We start from the raw sequence: 25091 nt of genomic DNA, 5'->3' as shown, positions 1-25091 counted from the left end.
AGATAGCCTAGGCCTAGAACTAAATGCAAAAGCTTTATTTCAAGGAGCAATTAGAGAACAATTTAGGGAACATGCTTCACTTTTAAAAGTTCTCGGATTAGCAAAGCGGAAACACAAAAACGTTGAGAATGCTCATGTACGCTAACTAGTAAAAAATTTTAAAAGCACGAAATATCTTAGCTGTATAAAACAGTGGTTTCTTACCCATGCGAGGAATATTTCTGCAAACTATGAAAGACAACTAAGAATGAATAATTAAAACCAGCCTTTTCTCTCTCAGACGTTGTGATTCTACACATCAGCTAGTAACAAGCAAAAATTAGAACAGAAGAATGACGTTAATTCAGAAGGCTGAAAAGAAAGAGCAGTAATTTCATTTATAAAATCAGAAATTTCATTAAAAATGTAATCACGTGGATTAGAACCACAGGTGTGATTAACAGTGGAGGGCAGCCATGATGCGCATCTTTAAATTCAAGTCTTGAAACATGCTGGTAAATGTTTCACGGAACAAATTCATTAGGTAGTCTGGGCCCAAACGCAGAGCCTGTGTGTGCAGACACAATCCCACCAACTGCAGAAACCCAGCAGGAGCACCCGTGGCTCGCAGGGGGCTGGAGTTGTGCACTCCCCAGGGACAGCAAGGCCAGGAAGGATCTTAAGAAGTCATCTAGTCCAACCTCTGCCAGAGGATGAACTGTGCCTTAAACATCGCCAATGTTTAAAGTCTTCTTTGTTTAACTTTTACTTTAAAATTTGTGTAAATGATTTTCTAATGTTCTCAGGAAATGTATTGCAGGGCTTTGCAAAGTTACCATCAAGATTATTTTTCTTCTAATGCCTAATCTAAAGGTAGGCAATTACTTCTTGTCCCATGAACAGGGGATTTGGAGAACAAGGTTTTGGGTTTTTTTTTTATTGTCTTCTCTGCAATGGCTTTTTACAAATGTGAATACTCCTTTAGTCATTACTCCTGCAGACTAAACAAACCAAATTCTTTCAATTTTTACACACAAAATGATGTTGTCTAGCACTCTCATCTTTCTTGTCTCTCTCCACTGGCCTCTTTCCAATTAGCCCCCAACCTCCTTGAAGTGTGGTGCCTGAAACTGGATATAGTATCCCAGCTCAGACCTCATTAGACCTTATTAGGCCTAATTAGAGTAAAAGGTTATTTCATGTGAATTTAATGGGGAACGCTTATTTATTCAGTCTAGTATGAAATTTGTTTTTTCACAAAAACATTACATTATTCACCCATGATTAACTTGCCACTCACTGGAATCTGCATGTCCTTTTCCACAGAAGTACCACAACTAGCCTGGTCTCCTCCATCCTCTATCTGTTACTTAGTTCAATTCAATACTTTCTATTTGCCCTTAATGAAGCAAATCCTACGTATGTCACCTAATTTCAGCAATTAATTTAAATAACTTCTTGTTCTAATCTATTCCTCCGATACACTTTCAGCCTTTATCAGCAATAATTGCTTGTAAACGAAATATCTAGTGTATAATCCAATCTATTTTATAAAGTATATCGATTAGCATAAAATTGATCTAAGTAAAGGCCTCCTTATTACATCCTCCTAGGTGACAGTGGATTGCTGACAACAACCCTAAGTACAAATCACTCTTGCAGATCCATTTAAGCTATGCTTCCTGCAACTGGCTATGAAAATGCCAAAAGCCCCTTACCAAAATCAAGACGCATCACCTTTGCAGCTTCTCTCTTCACAAGTCAATTATTCTGTCACAGAAGGAATTATTTGATAGGATTTATCTCATATGGTATTTCCCCTTTTCTTTGAAATTGTGTATGAAAAAAAGAGAAGTCTGGAATTGAGGAAGAGATATAGGAACTATTTCCCCTCAGAACAAACATTAAAAACAACTAAAATGCATATTTCAATTTGTGAAGATCTTCAAGATAATTAAAACCATGAAGATAACAGCGAGAACTCAGAAACAGTTCCGAACTTTCAGATTTTGTTCAAAGATGTTTCACAGTAATGCTTGCATGTCTGAAAACATATTCTTAAAGAAAATGTTTGAGGAAATGGACAGCCCTGCTTTATGAAAATACATCTCTGTACTTTATGAGGAGTCATGGAGTCAGGCAAAATTAAAATGTAACTCTACATGCTTGTCTTCTTCCAGTCTACTGCATCTATTGCCTTCTGTTGTAGAGTAGTTAAAGCTCATGCTTACTATGAGATGCTTCAGTCATACGTATACATACTCCTTCACATCTGCCCAATGTTTAGATCTTTGTTGTGGTGACTGTAGCTTCTACTTGCTAATTTCACTGTTCCCCATCTGTCCAAAATTAAAGCTCCAATCACTAGTTCAATATATTGCTGCCATATGACTCCTCCTTGTCTTATCCATAAACTGGTCCATGTTACACATCAAACAGGCCAAGGGAATGTGCAGTTGTCCTTATCTAATTGTATCCCCTTTAACAGAAACGCTTACTTCTTCCAGATGCACTCCTCACATCTAGACTAAGACCCTGAATTAAAAGCCAATGAAAACTGGCCTTTATTTTTCTATAGACTTTGGTGAATTCTGGAGCAGTCCATTGGTGAATAAAACTCTTTCCCTACCTGTTATATTTTATTGAAAACATTGCTGTCCTACACACTCAGACAGAAGTAGTAGGTCTTTAATTAGTCTATTTTTATGTACAGTTTATGTTGTATAGATGATATAAAAGGTTAGTGATGGTCACGTGCTGGCCTAGGTTCTCCGAAGGCACACTGATGCTACCATGCTAGGCAACGGTTCAAAGAGAAAGAGCCAGTATTCACAAACTTGATGGAGGTCCTGTAACCAATCCACTAAACATCACAGCTGTAAAAGATTAATCTAAAACACTTAATTTCATTGGTCTGATTTTTAATATTGTACTTGATGTTACAAATAAAATATAACTTTGATGTTTAATTTATAAAGTTTTCACATTTCCGTGTAAAACCAACAGTAGGTTTAAAGTAAAAACAACTTTGTGGAGGCAAAAGCTTTTTCTTTAACTTCAACAAGATTCTAATTTTATAAGAGTAGAGAAACATGTAAACATAAACATTCATGATTTTTTTCTGTACACATCTGTGTAAATTAGTTGATACAAATATAATTTACTATAGAAACATTTTGTTTGGTTTTGCTACACACAGTTCTATGCTGGCATCACATACTAGTCGATTAATCTTTTAAAGAGTGAGACTAATTCATTTTGCATTCTAACCCCCAATATGTCCATTGCCAGCAGTGGACTTCATGTTCAGAGAATCAGACTCACAGTGTCAGCAATCTAAAATTAAACTTCAGTACAAGATTATAAATAATCAAAAATGAATGCATCATTTTCATATCATAATCTCCAGATGCTTAAAGCCATGATCCAACCCAGCTAAAATCAATGACAGTTTTCCCATTGACTTAGCTGGAATTCACCCACAGTTCCCAGTCACTATAGATTCTCACTTTAGTTTTGCAACTTTATCACAGCGTGAAGAGTTAAAAAGCGTGTAGTATCACAGCTTCAGTGTGAGAAGTAAAGCCTCTAAGTCTTTCTGGGCCTCTTTATCCTGAAAGAAACAGACAATCATGCATCAACTTAGATAGGATAAATCTCTTCATTTGCCTAATACGTGCCTATCCACATTTCTTTACTAACAACAGACATAACACACAACTGTAACAGCCACAGAATGTACAAGACTGCGTAGTAAGTTAATTTATCAGTGATTGCAAAAATAAAGTTTGAAGTGAAAACAAGAGCCAGATGGCAGCCCTCCCTTTACAGCTCTGTTAAAGCACTTAAAATGTTAGCCACAAATAGCCTTCCCAGCAGACCAGTAAGCCTTTCAGCTTAGGCCATAACTTTCATTGGTGTACTTTGCATAAAGTACTGCCTTGCCTTTTACTTTACGTAAGCTTGCAACCCAACTGTGTGCAGTTTTTCTGAAGATATTTCTGTGATGTTTGCTAATGATTTATTATGCAATTAACAAGAAAACATTGGGAAATGTAATTTATGACATTGGTTAGATTGTGGTTTCAATGCATACGGCCATACCTACCTGTAATAACCACCATGGACTGACTACACCCTTGGTATCTTCCACACTGGTGTTGGTGGGCTCTGCCTACGCTAATGGGCTCATAGCAGAGTGGAGCCAATGGGGGAGCAAGAGGCAAGTAATCTGCTATGCTCAGAGCCAACACTGTATTATACCTCCTAGGACAGAAGGGAAAGGCTCCTTTTAGGCTGATGTATAAGCGCACAGTTTGCACAGGGCTTTAAACCAAACCCAGCCCGCAGACCCTTTCACAGGTAACCAGTGACATACGTTTTTGCTGTTCCATGTATAATCTGTTCGGAATGGGGTACATGCATATGAATACGCAACCACAGTACAAAAAACTCCATTATTCTACCTATTTTTGAAACGTCTCCTGGATATAATCCACTTGCTTTACTGGCCAGTGCAAAACTTCTAGCTTGTGAAATGCACCTTGGTTTAAAACCACATTTCTAAAAAGTCAGCACCTCATACCTACAGGTTGGTAAGGGTCCAAACACCCAATACACGCACCCATGTATGCCTAGCTGTGCAAGCCAAAAGCACTTGGCACCTCACAAATTTTGTGCAAGTATTTCTGATGACAGAGACCAGTATTTCTTTCCCAGATAATGCCACAGGCAGTTCTGCAAGAAAATACTGCAGACAGACAGTGAAGTAATCACTGAATTTCAGGATCACTTCATTATCCAATCAACCAAAGAGCTGGAACAAAATACAGGACATTTTAAAATAAATTTTACGGGTGAAGAAATTCCTGCTTCTCTTTATTTTGGTTAGTTGTCTATAATGTCATGAAGAAACAAAGAAGAATATTGAGATGATAGAAACCATATGCCAGGCATGTCAAACTCCATTATATTATTGGTCTGGATTAAGGCATTAATACATTAGCTGGACACTTCTCTTGGAGTCGCTGCCTTGCTCCCACTGGCAACAATAGGCTAAACTATCTGCCTAATCATTTATCAGAGGCCTTAAAAGGCACATACTGAAAAGCCAGTAACCTCTTGCCAAAATACTCTAACAGAAGGAAATGTCACACTGAATTCAGCACCCCTTAACCTCCACGTCACTACAGGCTGCCTGAAGCACCAGCCTGTGGCTTTCAATAAAAATTGGAAAACTCAAAATTTGCATCAATATGTTGATTAATTCAGGGAAAAGACACTTTTTTTTCTGTACTGACTGTGGTCAACTTGTGAAAATTATTCTAAACTCCATTAAACAAAAAAAGTAAAAAGCCAGATATTGTCCCATGCTACTAAGAAAATGGAAAGGTTTCATTGCATCTGGTCCTACTCCTTTCACACTTTTCTAAACCAAAAATTATAAAGATGAAGGTTTTCTCATATCTGAATGGTGTTCAGCATTTCATGGGTTGACGGGATTCTTTACTCACTTTGCACGATACGGCATTTTAAAAATATATCTCCAAGCAACTTTGTATAATTGTCTCTCTCCTTAGAAGCAAAGGATTATATTGGGCAATGAGCTTTAATGAGTTGCAAAGATCCCAAAAACATTGGGCAATCTTTCCTGAATCTTCCTCTGGGCTTAGGAAAAAGAGCGAAACAAATCCATGATTGTTCTAAGAACTAGCTGGAGAAGAAACTGCAAACGTGCAAAGCGTCCTACCTCTGGGTTGCCAGTTCTAAACAAGACTACATCAGTAAAAGCAGGAATTGCTATTGTTGCAAACTACTTAATGGGCTGCGTTAATTGAGCCAGCAGCTTCCAGTCAATAATAAGAACTCAGATGGCAAAAGCATTTAAAAAAATCAGTAATGGCATTAAAAACAAAGCTGAGAATGGTCAGAGAAGGGAACTATTATGTCACCTTTGGATAGAGTCCTTCCAGACCAAGAGGTGTGTCACACGAAAAGGAGAGAGAAGCCACAACGCTGTTCAGTGTACCAGTCTCCAGTTTTAAAGATGAAAACTTCATTAATGCCCAAAGCTTGACTGTTAATGGGAAGACAAAGCCATAAATCCTGTATTTGGCCAACTTTCTTCCTCATTGATTTCTGGGTCTGTGGCTTTCTAAAAATGAACAATCAGGTCAGTTTTGGGGGGGTGGGGGTGTTTTTTGTTTGGTTTTTTTTGTTGTTTGTTTGTTTGTTTTTTTAAGACGGGCAGGCTTTGAACTCCCTCTAGAGTGCAGCAGGGAGAGGAAGAGGTGCAAGTCATAGGAGGAATGCAATATATTTGCGTCAGTCCCATTTGTTCACCCTGAGGCTTAGTTCAGCGCTGACTGAATACACAGCCATTTTTAACCTTGACCTTCTACTGTCAAGGCTTACATTTATTAAACACTTCTCATATCATTTTCAGAGTTGAATATGAGTTCAAAATGTTCTGCAAACTGCTGCACAAAAGGTATTCAAATTACAGGGTCAGTGACTGTGTTTTCCCCTCTTCCTATTTAGTTGCTTTGCTTTTATGTTTCATCATCCACAGGGGATATGCACAGGAAAAAAAGACCTGGGAGGTCAGGGACTGAACAAGGGAAGAGAGGGAGTTGAAAACAAGAGCAAGAAGGAAGAGAGAGCTCGTGGGGAAAAAGGGAATGTTCACTTAACTGGAGGTAGTCCACATTTTGACAGTTAATATCTGCTAAAAAAAATTACTGATAAATATATATACACACAGACATACACATATAAATGTGCATGTAAAAATTAAATGGCAATTAAAGCAGAGACTGAAAGACAATGATTTTACCTTCCATCTCTGCTAATTATTTCCTCATGCACTAAACACATTCAACCCAGGCGCTGCACATGTGCGTACTTGTTGACAAAGTCCCAACTGTCAACAGAGATTGATACAACCCCGTGACCACAGCCAAAATGGTTACACCAGCCAACTATAACATAATTGTGTGCAACCACTGCCAAGTCCCAAGCTGACATGCATCCTGTAGGGTTTCATTGAAGTCAGCAGGGCTGCATGGTATATTAAATGAGCTGGGCTGCAAGGGTGGTCCAAAGCTGTACTCTGATATGTGGTAACAGCAAAGAGGTGCTGAAAGGCACCCCTGCTTTTGGGTACAGCTGTATCATTCCTTTGCAGCTCCAGAAGAAATCCTGGACTGTTACAGAAGAGACTCCCAGACGTGCGCAAGGATTGTTAATTAGAGAGTAATAGCTCTTGTGGACAATATAAATCATATAAAGCTATATGCTATCCATTCTCAGTTTCATGATAGACTCACAGATGGTGTGACTGTAGTAGGTGTTAATTTGCATACAATTGCATAATACTGGTTTTCCCCTTAGATATTTCAATAAACCAATGCAATTATCCACTTGCAACCTTCTATATGACTGCTGTATGTCACAACTTAGGGCATTTTATGTTCTTTCATATTCTTAGTATCTTCCTCTGCAGATGAACCATGATTTCTCAAGGCTTTTAGGATCAAGGCAAGCACAGCTTTAAAATACGTAGCTGACAATAATTCCACGTTTTCTGATTATACTTCAAGTATAGGGAAAAACACTCTTTCACACCCAGAAGACTGAGAATGAACAGTTTGGCTAGTTCAAGGACTGCTGTTGAAAAATTACAGAACAGCAGAATTCAATTTAGAATAATTAATAGTTGTGTAAAATTTTTATCTGAGAGTTCTTTTCTAACTTAAAAGACTAAGTTTCACCTGTAATCTGGTTTCCTTTTACTATTGTACACATCGTGGAGCTTTTGGTGTTCAGGACATTCCCCTCTTTCTGTCCAGCCGCCGCCCCCACCACAGTGGGACCTACAGCCCTTCTTTCTGTGCAGGCATCACTGAAACGGCTTGAACAGGATCATGCCCAGTTATAGCCCCTTCGGAAAGATGCCTCTTGAGGCTCTCCTTCACCCTGTATATTGACTCTGAGACAATATATTTCAAACTTCTGGAAGCTTGACTTTCCCCAGCTGCTCTACAAAAATGGGAAACCGATTGCGAACCTCTTAATCCTGCAGGGCACCAGCACCTCCATGAATACTTTTCCTACTCTCCCTCTGCATCGTCAGCACACCAGCGGAGGAGACAGATACACTCCATGCTTTGCGAAATCGCCCGTTGATCAGTCTTGCGGCACTAACACACTAAAACTCTGTTACCTTTGCTAGGATGTTAAAATGAATACTTTGCAATAAACTAGTTAATTTAATCATAACTATAATAAGCTCGGTATTTATCAGGATAGACTTTATCCTTATGTATGAAACTACTACACTACAAAAAATACCTTCATCATTTTTTGGAATTATTTTTGGAGGGGGAGAAAGAATAAGCAGAGAATGCAAACAAACCTTTTGGCAAGAACTTCAAAAACATGCAGACAGCAAATCAGTCTGATCACTAAGAGAAAAATAGACTGTATTCTCTGAAGTGCAAAATAATGTAAAATATAAGCGGTCTCAACTTCTTTTAGCAGCTCTTTTACAAATGTCTCTTTTACCAGCATTTTACAGTCTGAAATCTGATCTTTTTATAATGAGTTTTTAAAAGGTCCATTCCCTGAGCTTGAACCACTCATATTCAGTGTAAACAGAATCCCTAATTAAGGAATAGTTTTTTAAAGTATATTCAAAAGATACTTTAATTTTGGGTTGGTGGTAGCTATTAGGAAATTCTTCTTCAACTCCACAAACAGTATTATTCAAAATGAACACAAATCTGAATACTTCCATTATTTTGCAATTGAAACACCATAGACTTTTGCTTGGCATTTGGAGAACAAATGTGCATAAAACCTAAAGGAACGAATAGCCTCTGAAAACAATGACATTTTGTATTGAGCTGATGATGTTGAGAAAAGAAAACGTTCTGTTTGATGAGAAAACAAAAACATTTTTTATAAGGTTAACAAATTATTCACATAGTTTCGATGGGTAGTTTTTTCACAAACAAGTCATAATTTGTACCCTTCACTTTAAAAGCAAAAGTAAATTGCTTTTTTCTCCTCAAAATCTTACTTAGAAGGACAGATTACCACAGCAGGTTCAAATGAGATCTGTTGGAAATATCACAGCAAGGTCTGCAACATATGACCACTCTATGGTGGCTGGAGTAGGCCTTTCTTGGAAAATCTGTTTTGGAAATCAAGATATACAAATGGCCTGTTGTAACAGGAACAACTGATGGGTGCTGAAGTTTATACTCTGCCCTCTCTTCCATCCCTCTGTAACTCCCACTCTTTTCCTTACAGACAATATTAAAAATGGAAATTAATGACCAGGGTAATCAATTAAGGTGACGTAAAAAAAAAAAAAGTAAGAAAGTCTTACGGGCATGATCTCTCCTCAGCGGCTGCATTCTTCTGTAAACATTCAGCCATTGTTCCTGCCCAATATTACATTTACCTCCTCCCCCACATGGACTTTTCTAGAGTTTCAAATATCACTGAGGCGAAAGGCAGAGTCTTTAAGAAGTCTCTGCTTCCTGCCATTCTACACCTGTAAGACGTGAATGCTGTAATGATCAATTTCTGTAATATCGAAATCTCTCTCACTTGTTAATTGCAACTCTGAATTGCCTTCATTTGTAATTGCTGGGAAGGAGGGAGTGGTTTTGAAATTAAGATTTTTTTTTTTAAAAATCACCAATAATTTTGTAAAATACATTCTCAGCTTTAGGGAAGTTTTCATCTGCATTTTAAGTATGACTTTCAACAGCTCTCAGTGCAAATAGATTTGCTTTGCATTCTTCCTGCTTTGCTGTCTTCGGCTCTTCCAAGACTACATTTTTTGCAATATAACTGCTGCTTTTTAGATTCGTTTTCAAAAAACACCATAGAGACCAGAACCTTGAAATTTTAATCTCTTTCTCTGCTAGGCTGTTAATCCCTTTGTGGTAAGCTTACTTGTCCTACAAGCACAGAGTTCACTCTCATGCCCATGCTCATCTCTAGATACAAGAAAAAAATAATTTCTTTACTATTATACTTTATAATCCTACATTGAGACTTTAATTTTCTACAAGTTCCAGCCTTGAAAATATCCAACAATTTTTGTTATAAACAAGAAATTAGTGTCCTGTTCCCCTTACGTGCAAAGTGCTATGTGTTAATCAAGAACACACACTCTCTCGTTTTGTCTTTCTATATGCAAGACGAATGCCCGTGTTTTCAAATTTAAATTACATTTTTCTCTCCAAATTTAAAAAAGTCATTTTTTTCCATCACAGTAGTCCACCACATCTGGTTTCGACAGCCCTTCATGTAGTCACACTCACCAAGGCTTTGAGCGTACTACAAAGTAATGAGTCTCAGTAAGGGTAATGCAACATCGACTAGATAAACAAAGCAGCTGTTACGCACTTTACAATAACTCACAGCAGCCCTGAGCATTAGGATCTCTTTTACTGAAGGGGTGAATTTTTCCCAGGACCCTGAGGTTATCCACCTGGACAGCGACCAGAGAAAAGCGGGACAATTTAATGTGCCGTGCACCTCCAGCAGTGAAGTACCACTCTACAGTATGACAGTATTTATGGCCAAGGAAGGACCGTATGATTCATTGGAGGTTTTTGTTTAGAGTAGAGAGGATAAAGAGTCTCTGAAGTAGTACTGTAACATCAGTTTTGTTTTCCAGATGTAATTTGCACCAAATCTCCTGTATTTCCTTTTAAAATAAAAAAATGCGTAGACTGGTTAGTTAAAAATGTGCCAAACTATTTTTAAAAACTGGTATTAGGACTTAGAGGAGTCATTTAATCAGAAGTTGTCTCTGATGGTTTCTTTGGTATCCTTTTTAAGGTTCATAATAGGGTTGAAACTGGCCATCTGATTTTTTTTTTTCTTTAACACAAATTACCTCTGTTTGGAAGCCCCTCTACCCCTTGAATTAAAAACATATTCTGTAAGTGGTAGAACAGATGCACAGAAGGGATATTTGGATGTGATACAACATTCAAGACAAAAATCATCTCACTTAACTTGAAATGTTACATGAAATGAATCCTAGACAAAGTGTCGAAGAAGTGCCCTGAGTTAGACCAGCTGAGAATTTGACCTGAGGATTAAAATGAGGTATGGGCTATTTTACTGATGCCGAGCACCTCTGGTTCCCACTGAAGTCACTAGAGACTGTGGATGCTCAGAAGCAATAAAAAGTAAACCATTGTCTACTATTATTTTTCATACTTATGCTGCAGGATGATTTGTATCATGAAATACTATACATTTCCTCAATGTGGCACCTTTCCAGCAACTTTGTCTCTCAGTCTGCTCCTGATTTTATGCCTTTATACATATACATGTTTCTCAGTAGAAGCCAACAGTTAAAAACAATAAAGGAATTCCCCTGCCTGAAGAAAGAGAGAAAACTCACATGAGAAACTGATTACACTTGGGAATGATGGGTTTCATGTGACTGTGACAACATACCACGCTGCTGACAACCTTGAGATCCTGTGCTGTGGCAAACTGAAAGAAATCCTCAGACTGCTGCTGCTGACCTGTGTTTTTTATTTCAGACCATGAACCCCATCTTTTACAGGGCTGTAGTCAGTTCAGGCACTTTATCAGCACCCGTTTACTATTGTCTCCCCAACACCTCTTTAGCCTTATTACAGTCTCTTCCCTCCCTTAAACTAACCTGACTAAATGTTATTCCTACGCACAGCTCCAAGCCCTGAATCACTTCAGTTCCAATGTTCCCCCCAAAATCAGCAACAGTCTAACACAATAACCAAAACAACACGTAATATTTTAATTCAAATGGGACTCGAGGTAACAGTTAGCATCAGCAGAGTTTATGTTCCAGATCTCCATTTCATAGTAATCCCTTTCAGCGTGCACTTGGTCTTACCTTGTGCTGATTGCTTTTTTTTAAAAAAATTGTATTACACACTATTGCCCCAATGCCATATTTTCCTGGACTTTTTTTTCTAAACTTGAAACACATCACAAGTAAACAAGACAAAGCAGACCAATCTGTGATATCAATAGAATTAGTCAAAACAGAAGAGGACAAGTCATCTTGTCCTCTTCAGATGGACAAAAGATTTTGGGGGCCCGTTTGCTGCTCTTTCTTCTGTTCACAAACCAGCATCATTCTTATTCTCATCACCACCCTGCTTGCCAGAATACACACACACTCCCCTCAGTTTGCTCCCAAATTCCTGCTCTCACCTCAGGGCCCCCTGAGGTCTGCCGGTACTTCAGAAACGTGATGGGGAGTTCCTTTTACCAGGGACTAAGCCCCTCCAGGCGGCCCAGGACACGCTGAACTCCAGCTCATGTTTAGACTGATGACACTGGACTTCAGAGGCAGGATTTACCTCTCATTAACTGCACAGTCCAGGAGTCAGGTGTCTCAGGTATACATCTTACACATATCTTCGCATCTAGTCTCTCTCTCTGCCATCAGGGGACAGAGAGGCAGGATGAGGCACCTGGATTCATCTGTTTCTCTCCACCAACTGTAGGGGGAGCCTCAGCAACTACCTTTGGTCACTAAAATTTTGTCCAGCTATTGTTATCAAAGATGAATCCCGATCTATGCTACCTCTATACTTTTTCAAGGAGTCTTTATGAATATGTAGAATGACTTCCAGTTTACTAAGCACAGGCAGTCTTCTGCCTACCAGAAGTTTCTGTGATACATGTTCATTTGCAATTTTACCAGATAGCTTCAGAGTTCATTGCAAGGTTACCTGGCCTGTAGTAAGTTGAATACAAGAAAAACAAAAAATTCACCAGCACAATCAGTGCAGATACATACAAAACAGGCTGAGTTAAAGCAGTTGTATGCTCTCTCCTTGACACCACTCGTCCTACTTTTTAGGCAAAGATGTAACATACCAAACAACAGATAATTTACAGCAGTCTTTCCTAAGTTATGTAATAGGCAAGCTGAAGGTATATTTCAACAGTAAGAAAAGAATAAAGCAGAGTTAAGAGATTATGAATGTCATATCTGTATCAATACATATTTAAAGAAGCACTGAACTTAAACAGTGATTGCTTAATTTATGATTGGTACATACTATAAAACTCGGGCCAAAAATAAAGGCCACCCAGGAGCAGCTGCTGGTGAGGCATGCAGTGGTCTTTCTTCCCAGCAGGAGCACTTGACATAAACATGTTAGTGCTCCACACACAGCATTTATTGTCAATCAAGTTACAGAGCTATTTAATGGTCTTTTTCCTTAACTTCAAAGAATTAAATGGGATAGGGCCAATTCATCTCTGATATCACCTCTCTCTCTCCCTACCACATCTGCTGTGCTCAGAGGAGGTCCCTTAGGCTGACAAAGCTCAGGTTTGAACTTGTCCCGCTCTGGGATGGTAAGGCACTTCCAGTCATAGGTCGGTAATTATGGAACTTGCTTCTACACGAGATCAGAGTGAACCTCCTTGCCATGACTTGGTTTATATTTGAGAAATTAAATCACTTAAAATCTCTCAAATATCTGTAGAAATTTTGTGTCCACATACTAAAAATACTCTAAAGGGACTAAAAAGGAATTTAATCATCTCTTAGAATAAACTATGTTCCCGTAGATGTAACTGGAAGAACGGTGCCTCTTTAACTACACTGTGGTTGAAAACAAAGGCAATCCTGAGTAACTCATCTACCCCTGCTATAGCTAACATGCTGCACTGGAGGCCTTGACAAGAATCACAAACCAGAGGCTTTCAGGAGCAGAAATAGAGCCTGTGAGACAAAAATCCAGAATGCTTTCAACTGAGAAAAAATAGGTCTGGGGCAAAATTTCAGCACAGCTAGAGTGACACACTCAACTGCTTACGCTTAAGCTAGTCTAATGAAATGGGTTGAACTACAAAGAGTGCAATTCAATTTCTGAGAGCCTCTGACACAGACAAGTCCCTGACAGTTCCCCAGACAAAGATTTTTTTTTTTTTTTTAAAGCTGTTGATACAGACAACTGTAATGAGCCAACCTACAGTGGAGGAAAAAGGAAGGTTCTGTGTTCAGAGGAAAAAGTGAAATATTATGTTATTACTGACAGTGCAATAATGGGTGCCAAAGACAAGACGGCGATCACAAGAGAACAAGTTATCACTCTCAATACCCACCTCATTAGTAACCGAGAGAATTGACAGTGCAGAATCACAGTACTTCAGTGCATTGTTTTTCTGGCCAAGATCTTTATAGCACTGAGAAGAAAAAACATTTTGTTTCCAATCAGACCACTGTAAGAATACCAGAGTCTACAAATCATTATTTTTAAAAGAACTTGGTTACCTTTGCCAAATACACGTAATTGTATTTGGAATATCCTGGATGCATTTCTTCTGCCTAAATAATAAAAAACAGGAAAGAAAATAGACATAAAGCTTGTGTGATGAGATTTATGTGGTCTGCATAGCATTTTTAGTAACGCACTATGCTTCCTCAAACATCAGACTGAATCATCCCTACTGTGTCCACCACAATCTGTTTAGCACTTAAAAAAAAACAAAACCAAAACCTCAAGAAAAGAAAACCCCAAACCCAAACCTTAAACCAGGCACATGAGATGCTGATATTGAACACAAAAATGTTCTATACTTCTTGCTCTCCTCTCTCCCTAACTGCTTTGTAAAGATACTGGATCATTCTAACCTATTGGATTCATTCACTTACACAGTGGGTTGGAAGACACTGCTCTTTCTAGATTATTAATTTTTATTTCCTCATCAAAGAAATAAACAACCAATGAACCATTCACACTTTGTGTAAGGGGTAATGAACTGCATTCTTCAACTTTATAATTATTTTTCTTTCACAGACCCATATCTTCTAGCTCTGGGTTCATCTTTCTTTTCATATTACCATCTTCTGAAAAGGTCAGGTTATTAAAACGGTTCAAGATTGTCTTCCTTTTAAAACACATCAAGGATGTTGAAGCTTGAAACGTCAGTAAAAACCTTACCAATTATCCACTAACCAAGAAGCAGCTTTAATCGACAAACAGATTTTGGGGGAGAAAAATTACATCAGTGAAATTTATAGTAGCTGTAATCCTTGGACCGAAACAATGCTGCTTTCACTACAACTGTGTATTATCAAACAACTGAAAAAGAAACCCAAACGGTTATCTTTTAGACAGTAATTTAATTTTTGTTGCAGAAGATGACTTAGACCCAAAATTACTCTGCATCCCACCACAAAATACCCTGAAGCTAAAGTGAACATTTCAAATTATTTCTACCACCTTTGGAGTTTGACCTTGAAGATAAAATCTCTTAAACTGGGAAGACGGTAACACATTGTAATGTCCAAAATTCAGGAGATCATTCCATCTTTAAATAGACTAAGAACACAGAAAACAAGCACTTTCGATAGTGAAGAAAATATGCTTGTCCAATTCCCTTGAGAAACTGTCTGAAAGTAATTGTAATGATGGAAGTTTATGCTTTGAATTCAGTCAAGTGAAAAACTTGTATTTTTCAGCTCCAGAAGTAGAAATGATTCATATAAAAGACACTGAAAGACAGACTTATTTTATTCATGTGTTGTTTTCTCATAACTGTGCATTCAAGTAGAATGCCCAGGAATATGGACCTATATGACAGAGCTTTCTTTTCTAATTCACTACAAAGGTAAGTTCATCCCCACAAATAAGAAAAACTTCTACTGAAATTTAATGAAAAGAGCTTCAGATCAGAAAAAGACAAGTGTCACAAAGTGGAAGCTTTCCCTGCCTATGTTAACCCTCTTGCAGAAACGGGCAAATCATCGGTTATCGCAATGGTTAATTTGTTTCAATGGCATATATAACTAATCTATATCCATCTCACATTGCATCCAATAAGTCTTAACCATGGCAAGTCATTGAAGAATTCTTTAAAACTAAAGAAAGAAAAGAAAAGTGCTAGCCACTCATCTCGAAACTAATTTTAAAATAGAAAAGAAAAAAATATTTTAGTAGAGAGCTCTATGGTATTTAGGTGAGCCCTAGATTTATAGCTACTGATCATAATCTGTTGAGCAGACATCTTGACAACAGTCAGATATAGCAGCTGGTAAACAGTCACACAGGAAAATCCTTGGCTAGGACTTACCTTAAGGAAATTCTGCAATGCTTCTTCTACTGTTGAAGTTGGTGGAGTCCCAAAGAGAGCAGCAGCTACTTTCTTTTCAATCCAAGACAACTGAGCTACCTATAATAAAAAAATAAAAAATAAAATTAAAAAAAAAAATATCAAAAGTCTTTAGGGCTGTTTCTAAGTTTTGGAGTAAATACTGTCCTGTGCCACTGTACTACTAATACAACCTATTTTGCAAAAGAACCTGTAAAGGAATGTTTTATACTGTCAGTTTGCCAACTCAAAGCATAGTCTTTTGGATTTTAGATTCTGTTAACAGGAAAATGTACACATTAAGAAATACATGACAAAACACCAACATCATTGATATGAGATTATTCCTATGTCAAAGCTTAAAGTACAGTTTTGGTTTCATAAGACCTTGCCATTTTTTAAAACCTAAGGCTAGAAATAGTGCTTTAAACCTCTTAAGGTTTTCATGAGACGGAGAGCTTAGCATGATAGACCATGTACTTGACTACTTTTCAACATTACAAAAAACTGTTGCTACAGTAAAAATTTCAGTGCTTTTGGTGCTTGTAAAGCAATTTCATTTATTACACAGAAGCTGGTGACAACCACTGTTAAGAAATAGGCTTAATTTCTTCCTCTTCAAATCTGACAAATAACATTTGCCAAAGCTCTCTTCTCATTTCAGGGACTGCTATAAAAGGACTTTACAGAGCTGTCAAATTGCCACACAATGTACATGACTTCTTCCCTTGCATATACTGATACCTGACAGAAACCGCTCTGGTTACTGCTATAAGGTATTTGGCTCCATCACCTAATCTGGCGAAACACACCTCACATCTCTAACGAAGGATGGAGCTGCAATGTGAAATGCAATGCGAGACTGGAGCCTGTTTAAATGAAGACATGAAGCCACCCTCCTTTGGACACTTCTACTACATCTGTAAAGAAAGGTCAGGACTTTATTCCTTCACATCAGTATTTGAACCAGCACTGATGGCTCCTGCCACAGAGTACAGCTGAGTTTAAAAATGGTAAAAAACAAGGTTCCATATTTTCCTAGCAATTTCTGGCCTGATCTATGCAGAGGCAACACAGAGAAGGGATGCACACAGGCACAGAAAGAGACCCTCTCATCGGAGACCTGGAGGTAAAATATGAGTCACATAGGGACATGTCTTTTTAAGAGGGAGCTGCAATTCAAATAACAGTTGAGCCTTTAACTCAAGTTTGTCCTACTGCTGTAAAAATTAAAATGGTTTTGGATAGCTTTAGATTATTCCCACCTCATTCCCTGGCTTCCCAGTCTCTTCAGGGCTGTTGCTGCTCCCCCCGCCTTCTCCAACTAAATCCAGCAATTATCCAGTAGATGTCAGTTAATTATGGTAAAACGTAAGAACCCATCCACACATAACTATCCACAGCCATCAACCAGAATGCTTCTTTTTTGGACAGACATCAAGCTCTATGTATTTCTTGTTGCAAACTGCCCTAAAAATACCATTGCAAAGAGTACAAATACAGTCCAGCACGCAACAGGAAAACGCATAGGACCATGTTTTCTCCTCTGGCCTCAATGACTTTAGCTACATAAGAGCAACGTTGCTTGGAGACAGAAGACATCCTGGTCGAGTCTTGCCGGTTGTTCGGCAGGGTCCAGTGCCTTATTTGTTAAATGCCATCAGTCAGTCTTTCACACAAACCCACCTAAAAATTATATTCCAGAGAGAAACAATATGAAGAAAATAAAGCTGGTTTTCATTCTTTCTTACATATCCCATCTTGAAGCCTCTTCTAAGGGAATAAAGTGTTTTTTTTACAAAAGCTCTCCAGCAGCAATCCCAGATTTCTTATCCATGGAAGCAACAAGATGTTTCCCTTCTCTGCACTGCAGTGCTTTCACACTGTGTTACAAGCTGCAGCATGCTGGTTAAAACTTCAAATTGTAGGTATGCATAGAATTCCCTCACACACTTAATTTCCCTAGCTGCTCTGTAGTTTCCGAGACACATTCTGCAAGACATACTAAAAGGATTTTTGCAAAAGTATTGTTTTCTTCATGCTAACTGATAGCCGCAGTGTTCTCTATTCTTTCAGAAGAGGAAGGGGTTTTCTATATTTCTAGGTCCATCACATCAAGATAGAGGTAGCTTACAGAGGGAGGAAGAGAGGGGGAAAAAATAAAGGGAATGCATACGCTTCCACTGTTCTCTGCAAGACCACATAACACCCTTGAGACACACATACACTGCACAGATACAATTACCACACAAGTGTCTGCTGTTACGCAATAGTGAGGGAACAAAACTGCAGTTTTTCCATGTGGAGGTACAATTACCTATTGAAAACACAAGTTCTTCCTGGCAGTTGTTTTACTTTCTTACAAGATGTAATCAGAACTTATTTACTGAGGGTTTAGTCCTTATTTTGTCTGGCTCGGGTGCTGCTTTGCACTATTCAAACTTAAAAAAGCCCAAACATATACGCACTTGGCCATTTTTATATTGCAAATCCCACCAACCTAAAACGACATTTAAAAGTGAAATGCATGTATGCACAATAGTGAATTTTCTTTAACGTGCACTGGCTCCAGCATTACACTTTGTGACTATTAGATAGTCTGAGAGTTCTGTAACGTTTTGAGCAGTCAGACTTATATGCTACTGGCTTGATGACTTCATTGCAGCTAACTCCAGCCATCCATAAATGAAGTGCCTGTTACGCAAGTTGTCCAGGTTCCTTGCACGGTCAACACAGAGACAGCCATTTCCATTAGGCAATTCCTCTTCACCTACATTAGCCTGGGATGAACACTCCTCTCTCTCTCTTCTTTCTTTCCTTCAGCTACAAAAGGAGCACAGACAATTATGCCTTGTGGATGGCTAAAGACAGGTGAGGTGAATCCCATCACAACAGCCTAACCATGCCCCATCTAAGTCAGCCTGCACCCCCCTCTGACTGAGGTGGGACAAACGGAAAAGACCTGTTTTATGCAAGACACAAAATTGTGTCCTGGAGCGATAATGATGAACAGGAAACTATACTCTTCCCCTAAACGCACACAAGCACAGCCTTTAATTTGAAATAACTTTATTAGAGTAAATCTTATGCCATGTTCAGTGAAATGGAAACATCATTCCTACTATACCAACGAACTTTATTAAGCATTCTCTGTGTGTGAGCAAGCACAGCCAACAGAAACCCTGGCGTAGCATGCTCTAGTGTAGTGCAAATTTGACTTCTACAGCCAAGGCTATTCCAAACAGCGCAAAGCATATCTGGAGGTCCATACAAAATCAAGTACAAAGAGACTGTAACTGTCATCAGCTTCAGCAGAACCATGATTTCGCTTGATGCGTGTTCCAAGAATGGTATAGGACAGCAGAAAGTAATAAGAAAAGCAGTTACTGCAGCAAGTAATAGCTACAACGACAACAACAAAATTAAAGAATGAAGATTGCCCTTGCCCTACAGATGATTTCCAAACCTTAAGTGAGTTTTGGTTTTTTAGGTCTCCCAAACCCTGATGTCAGTTCCTCCAGCAGCCTGAAAATTCACAAGAGCACTGCAAGGAACAGCGTGTTTCCACAGAATATCAGGTTTTAATGTGTTGGGTGACTTGAGGAAAATCACTCCCCAGCTGCCATACATGAGGAGAGCTGGTTCCACTCACTCAAGAGCGAAAAACAAGGGCCTGAGGGACCATCAGCCAACGCCTGAACTTCCCTAGGGCTGGAGGGGAGTGGGTCACCACGACAGCCTGGCCTCTGGCAAGGAGAGGAGGCCACTCTTCAGTATCCCAAAGCTAACAGAGATGCTTGTCTCAAACAATCTCTCCTACAGATCTGTCAAACAACAAGCTCTTGTCCATTTATTCTACCCAAATCTCTACCAATACCAGAGATGGAAGGAAGCCACCCACAGAGTTAAATTGTAGCTAACGATAAAGTTTGTACCCAGCATGCTCCTGTCAGGCCTCTTGTTCCTCTAAAGACCAAGGCAGAAAAATGTAGTGCTCCCCTAAATACTGGGAAAAGGGATTGCCTAACTTCCCTTTCTCTTCCTTAGTCTAGGATCAGCAAAAATCACATATGAACTAAAACACTGGCTGGAGTTTGTTTTTTTGGTTTTGTCTTCTGTTTGTTTTTGATGTGATGCAAACCCTGCCCATTGACAGCTCTTTTCAAATCCCAGGATGTTGGTTCCAAGGAAACTAACCCACTTGGACTGAAAATTCAGCCAGGACTGACTTGCAGCCCTAAAGGATTTCCTCCTCCAATGTTTCCTTGCTAATAGCTCACTGAAGACAGATCACACAATTGTCTTCCATAAAGGAAAATCATCCCATCGATCCAGCTTCAGTAAAATATTAATGACACCTACTTAAATATCCCCAGTGAGTTTCTTCTTCCTTTTTATTACGATATATTAATGCAAAATTGTATTACATAATTTTGCAATGTTTTGACTTCTGGAAGAGATTAAGTAACTGGACAGCAGTTTTAAAATACTGGCTTCCAACACAAATATTCTCTTTCTTGCCAGCTGAGGAACCAGGACAGCCTGCACAGGCATTTAGGCATTTATGCAACTTGAATTCCCTGGGCTTTTCACTTTCCAGTAAGGGGAACAGACTTACAGAGCACACAAACAAAGCAACTGGGTCAATTTGTTCCCTGATGTAACCCAAACAGATACTGGGATACACCAGAGATGAATCCAACACATGGCACGTAACCTGCAAAAAGAAAATCCCAAGAGATTTAATTTTTTAACACCCCATAGCATTTACCAGAGGCTCTGATCCAGTTTCACAAGTATACAGTAACTGTTCTGTGTCAGTCCTGTGATGGCAAGTAGCCATAAGTTTTAACTAGATACGTACTCTGTTTTAAAAGCTATTCTAAACATTATAACACTAAAAAACCCCCACAAAGACACAATTATAAAGGATTATCAGATAAATGCACCCAAAACTCTAAGAAAACTAATTCCTGTATACCATGCACCCAGATCAATTCGCTTCCAATAAATATCTCACTGATTTGAAGAGCAAAGTAGTTTCCACTTTCCCTTAACAAAAACAAAGCTGAAACTTGAAAGGCTCTAAACACTGCACTTGTTTTAAATCGTATGAACTAACCCAAGCGTATATCTAAAACATTAAACCTTCCGCAAAACATATGTACTTAACAAAGCCTGGTTTTGTCACAGAAGGCTGAGAAGAAAAAGTTTCATCCACCACCAAAAACATTTTAAACGAAAATTATTTGGCTGCAGTTGTTTTTCTTTGGAACAATAACATCTCTTTTACATACTAAACACTGGTTTGCTTTGCTTACTAGATATTTTAAAGTATCTTCATTACAATTATATGGTAATCATCTTTTCCTAACTTTATCACTAAATCTACCCTGGAAAAAATTACCACTACGTAGAAGTTCCTATCAGCTCTGGAAAAAGGAATATTGAAATAACATTTGGTAGGGTTGCACAGTTATCCATTACTAGCGGTGTTCAATTATGTTTGCTCAATGCATAAATAAATAGGGGTTTTTTTCCCCTTGTCACCTCTGCAAAACAAACAAAGAAATATTAGAGCTATACGTGGCTTCTTGTATGCATAGCAGGCCTCATAGGCAAAATTTTGCCCATCATGACATCTATGAAATGATTGGTAAAAATCTTGCCTACCTGATTGTGATACCAGGAGTAATTTCCTAACAAAGCTGAGATGATATACACATCAGAACAGAATCTTCCTCTCTTGTATAGCTCTACTGGCTTTATAATGGTAAAAGAAACAGCAAAAATTGTGTTTTAGACAAGGTGGCACACAACTGTCACTGGCTCTGCATCAGAGACAAACCCTTGCTGCTGCGAGGCAGTGAAAATCCAGCTCCTCCCTCCTGCTGGAAGGTGCTATGACACTTTTCATCAGCTTCAGATCTGGCCCAGTGAGAATAACTGCTGAGTAAGAAATTTGGCATTGCCATACCATTGCTCTTTGTAAAGGACTGTGTTACACTGCGGATGGTGAGAAACGGCAGTTGGAGCCAAATTCTGGCAAAACTCCACAAATCAAACAGCTTTATGATCACAGCATGCAGTCTCTGGATATAGATTTCAGCCTTCAATAAATCTTCTCTGTTTGCCTCCGCTATACGTTTTACTTAAAAGTGTATTCAACTGATTTTAATTTGTGAAAATGAACTGGAGCCCAGATTTGCAGCACTCAAAGCATCGCCTTTTGCAGTCTCTTATGCTAATGCTCCCAAAAATGTTATCAAAGCCGAGAGAGTATCAAACGCTAGTTATCTTTAACTACACTGCTTCAGTAAAAGAATATGAGACTAAAACCAGACAATAATGCCCCTGGAAACAACACTTGTGAAAGAACAAATATTGCGGCCAGTCCTAACTGGACCCCAAAGTCAGCTAGGCTAAATATAACAACTAACCTTCCTTCCTCATTCATCCCTTTTCTTCTTTAATTTTGTCACATTGGACAACACAGCCTTCCCAGCCTCAATCTCAGCTAGACTAAACAGAAAAAATGAAGGTCTAAGAGGAACATTATCACTCCACCTACAGGTACCAGTATAGAGAAGAAGTGATAAATGTATTTTTCAAGCACCCTATCGTAATCCCTATCTGGGATTATGTATCCCTATTTGGGATTATTAAGTATTTGGAACCAATGCCACAGCCAACAGTCTGCTTTTGGGATAATCACCACAGCATGAAACACCACGGTCTGCAGAAGAGGACCAAGGAATTTGCCACATCTTCCACAAGCTTCTAAGACTATCTACATGACATGCATGGCCAAAACCTGTATTACTGGATCAGCACAGAAACCTACTCATACAGTCTGCTAAAACTAATGAGGTTATCACCAACTTCACTGGGGTACGATTAAGATCTAGTTTACATAGTAGAGCCTCAAAACTAACGTTCCCAAATGATGGCCTCATCCTGCTACTGAAAGTGTGCAACTGACAGAAAGTTTTTAAGAGCTGACAGTCCCCGAAGTTAAAATAAAATGTTATTCAGTCCTATATTTGCATTTATTTGCACTGTGAAAATCTAAGCGTTTCAGGTTACTATTTTGTCATGGCCATCAAGGCTGTCACAGAAGGCAAGAATTTAAAAAAAAAAAAAAAAAGAAGAAAGAAAGGAAATCAATCCTTAAGTATTTCAGTGGCTACATCTGTTTAGGTGGATTGTTTCACTTGATAAAATGCAGGTCAAGTCATACTCTAAGGCAAATGCTAATCTGTGGCTTTAATGTTTAGTAAGAAAGCCCTGCATAGATGCTGCAAGTGCGGAACATGAGTTTGTAATGATATAGCGCAACAAACCACATGTATTAGTCAGGAAGTGGTGATTGTCACTAAAATGAAACGAGTAAAAAACCAGTGCAATAAGAGCAAAGTGAGGTATACTGAGATTACATATGAAGTTTCCAAAAGCGATAGCTCAAGTGAGAAATAAGCCATGAAAAACATCTGGGAGTGTTTGACATAAATGGAAGCTGCACTCAGCTGTTGGACACAGTGCGGTATAAAAGTGCTTAAGGAATCACTGGTGAGAGAGATGCGCTTCAAAGGCAGGACAGCAAGCATACATACATAACTCACTTTTGCTGATAATCAAGAATACAGTATGATGAAAACCAAAATGAAAAGCTCTTTGAAAAAGTTGGTGTCATTCCTTATTCAAATCAACTGAGAAAAAATGTAGTTGCTGAAAGCTTTTTCAAAGTTAAACATATTATCTGAAAAAACTGCTGAAAGATTACTTTGCATTAAGTCTTGTTGCAGATAAAGACAAAGTCAAAGTGTATCACAGCAACTCCTTCTTTCCAGTTTGCAGGCACTTCTTAGTGACTAGCATTGGAAGTAGCTGGAGGAAAAAGGCAGGGATGGAATTCACTGCGCATTAGCAGTTATTATTCTGAGAAGCCTCGCAGTGATCTTTTACAGCATAGACTATGCAAAAACATTTCTTTCTGACGAAAGGTTCCTCACAGCACTAAAGATGAAGCGATAAGGATAGTCATCTGAGCCATCAAAGATGTGGGCTTAAGAACAAGACAACTCTCATATTGCAAACACAAGCAATATTTAAAAAAAAAATTTAAAAAACCAACAGCTAAGTTTGTAAAACAATTATTTTAATTTTTCATATATGAGTACTTATCACTATGTCATTAACACAATATTTAAAAGCACCTGTTGTGTTGGCATAACACAAATTGTATCTCTTGCAAAACTTTTTGGTGAATTGTACATTTTTATGCCTGCATCTTTGTTGTGACATTCTCCTAGAATTTACCAAGCTGGTATGGTAGCCTTGCTGCCACAGCCATAACCCCACAGCATATAAGTACCTTTTACTTCAGTTATGGATGGGGATTAAAGTTCCCAAAAGGCTATGTTACGAGCCCAAGGTCACCCAGAAAGTTTGTGGCAGAGTAAAGAACTGAAATCAAGGCTTACAATACCAGAAGTCACCCTTCCTCCCTTCCAAATATCAGTTACTTTTCACTCATACATTCAGATAAGAAACCTGAACACAGTGAGGGACATACAAGCACAGCTTACTTAATGTACATGACAGGAATGGTCAACAGTTAACATCACCCATGTGGAAGTTAATTCAGGAAATGTAAATGGACTGCTTCATTTAGCTCAAAACATCTACTTCAGTAAACACCTACTTTGTCTTAAGTCCCACTATTTCGTTTCAAATGCATTATCATTTTTCAGTATACTCAATTCATATGTTAGATAAAAAAAACAAAACAACAACTTACTGAATAGCACCATCTTCCATTTAGGTAATATAAAAAAGGATCTTGAGGTTTAAGTTCAATTGCTTTGTCTAGGTGCTCCTATTAGAAAGAAAATCAGTGTCACTTCAGATGTTTGTTTGGCAAGTGTGTTTACATTCTAAGAAGTTTGCTGCAAATCATAACCAAATTCAGA

The 25091-nt window shown here is 38.5% G+C and overlaps 1 protein-coding gene across 5 annotated transcripts in view; it reads right to left on the bottom strand.

Moving 5' to 3' along the window:
• Nucleotides 1–2080: 2080 nt before the first annotated feature.
• RMDN2 (regulator of microtubule dynamics 2) overlaps nt 2081–25091 on the bottom strand; it is a 53404-nt gene continuing 30393 nt past the window's right edge. The window contains exons 8-12 of one of the 5 annotated variants that reach the window (XM_087775913.1): nt 24920–24997; nt 16102–16200; nt 14300–14353; nt 14131–14211; nt 2081–3592 (exon numbers count right to left, since the gene is read on the bottom strand). In XM_087775913.1, the coding sequence (XP_087632039.1) occupies nt 3539–3592; nt 14131–14211; nt 14300–14353; nt 16102–16200; nt 24920–24997 (366 nt within the window). In that variant the 3' untranslated portion in view covers nt 2081–3538. Of the gene's footprint in view, nt 3593–4110; nt 4246–4289; nt 5647–5948; nt 6134–14130; nt 14212–14299; nt 14354–16101; nt 16201–24919; nt 24998–25091 lie in introns of those variants that run through there. The other 4 variants (XM_087775914.1, XM_087775917.1, XM_087775912.1 and 1 more) reach the window with 4 other exon arrangements.

Source organism: Nipponia nippon, unplaced genomic scaffold (genome assembly GCF_047370975.1).
Source record: "Nipponia nippon isolate SJK-2023a ecotype South Korea unplaced genomic scaffold, ASM4737097v1 scaffold_4, whole genome shotgun sequence".
Classification (NCBI taxonomy): domain Eukaryota; kingdom Metazoa; phylum Chordata; class Aves; order Pelecaniformes; family Threskiornithidae; genus Nipponia; species Nipponia nippon.
Note: the sequence above shows the minus strand (reverse complement) of the source record. Positions and strands in the feature narration are given on the sequence as shown.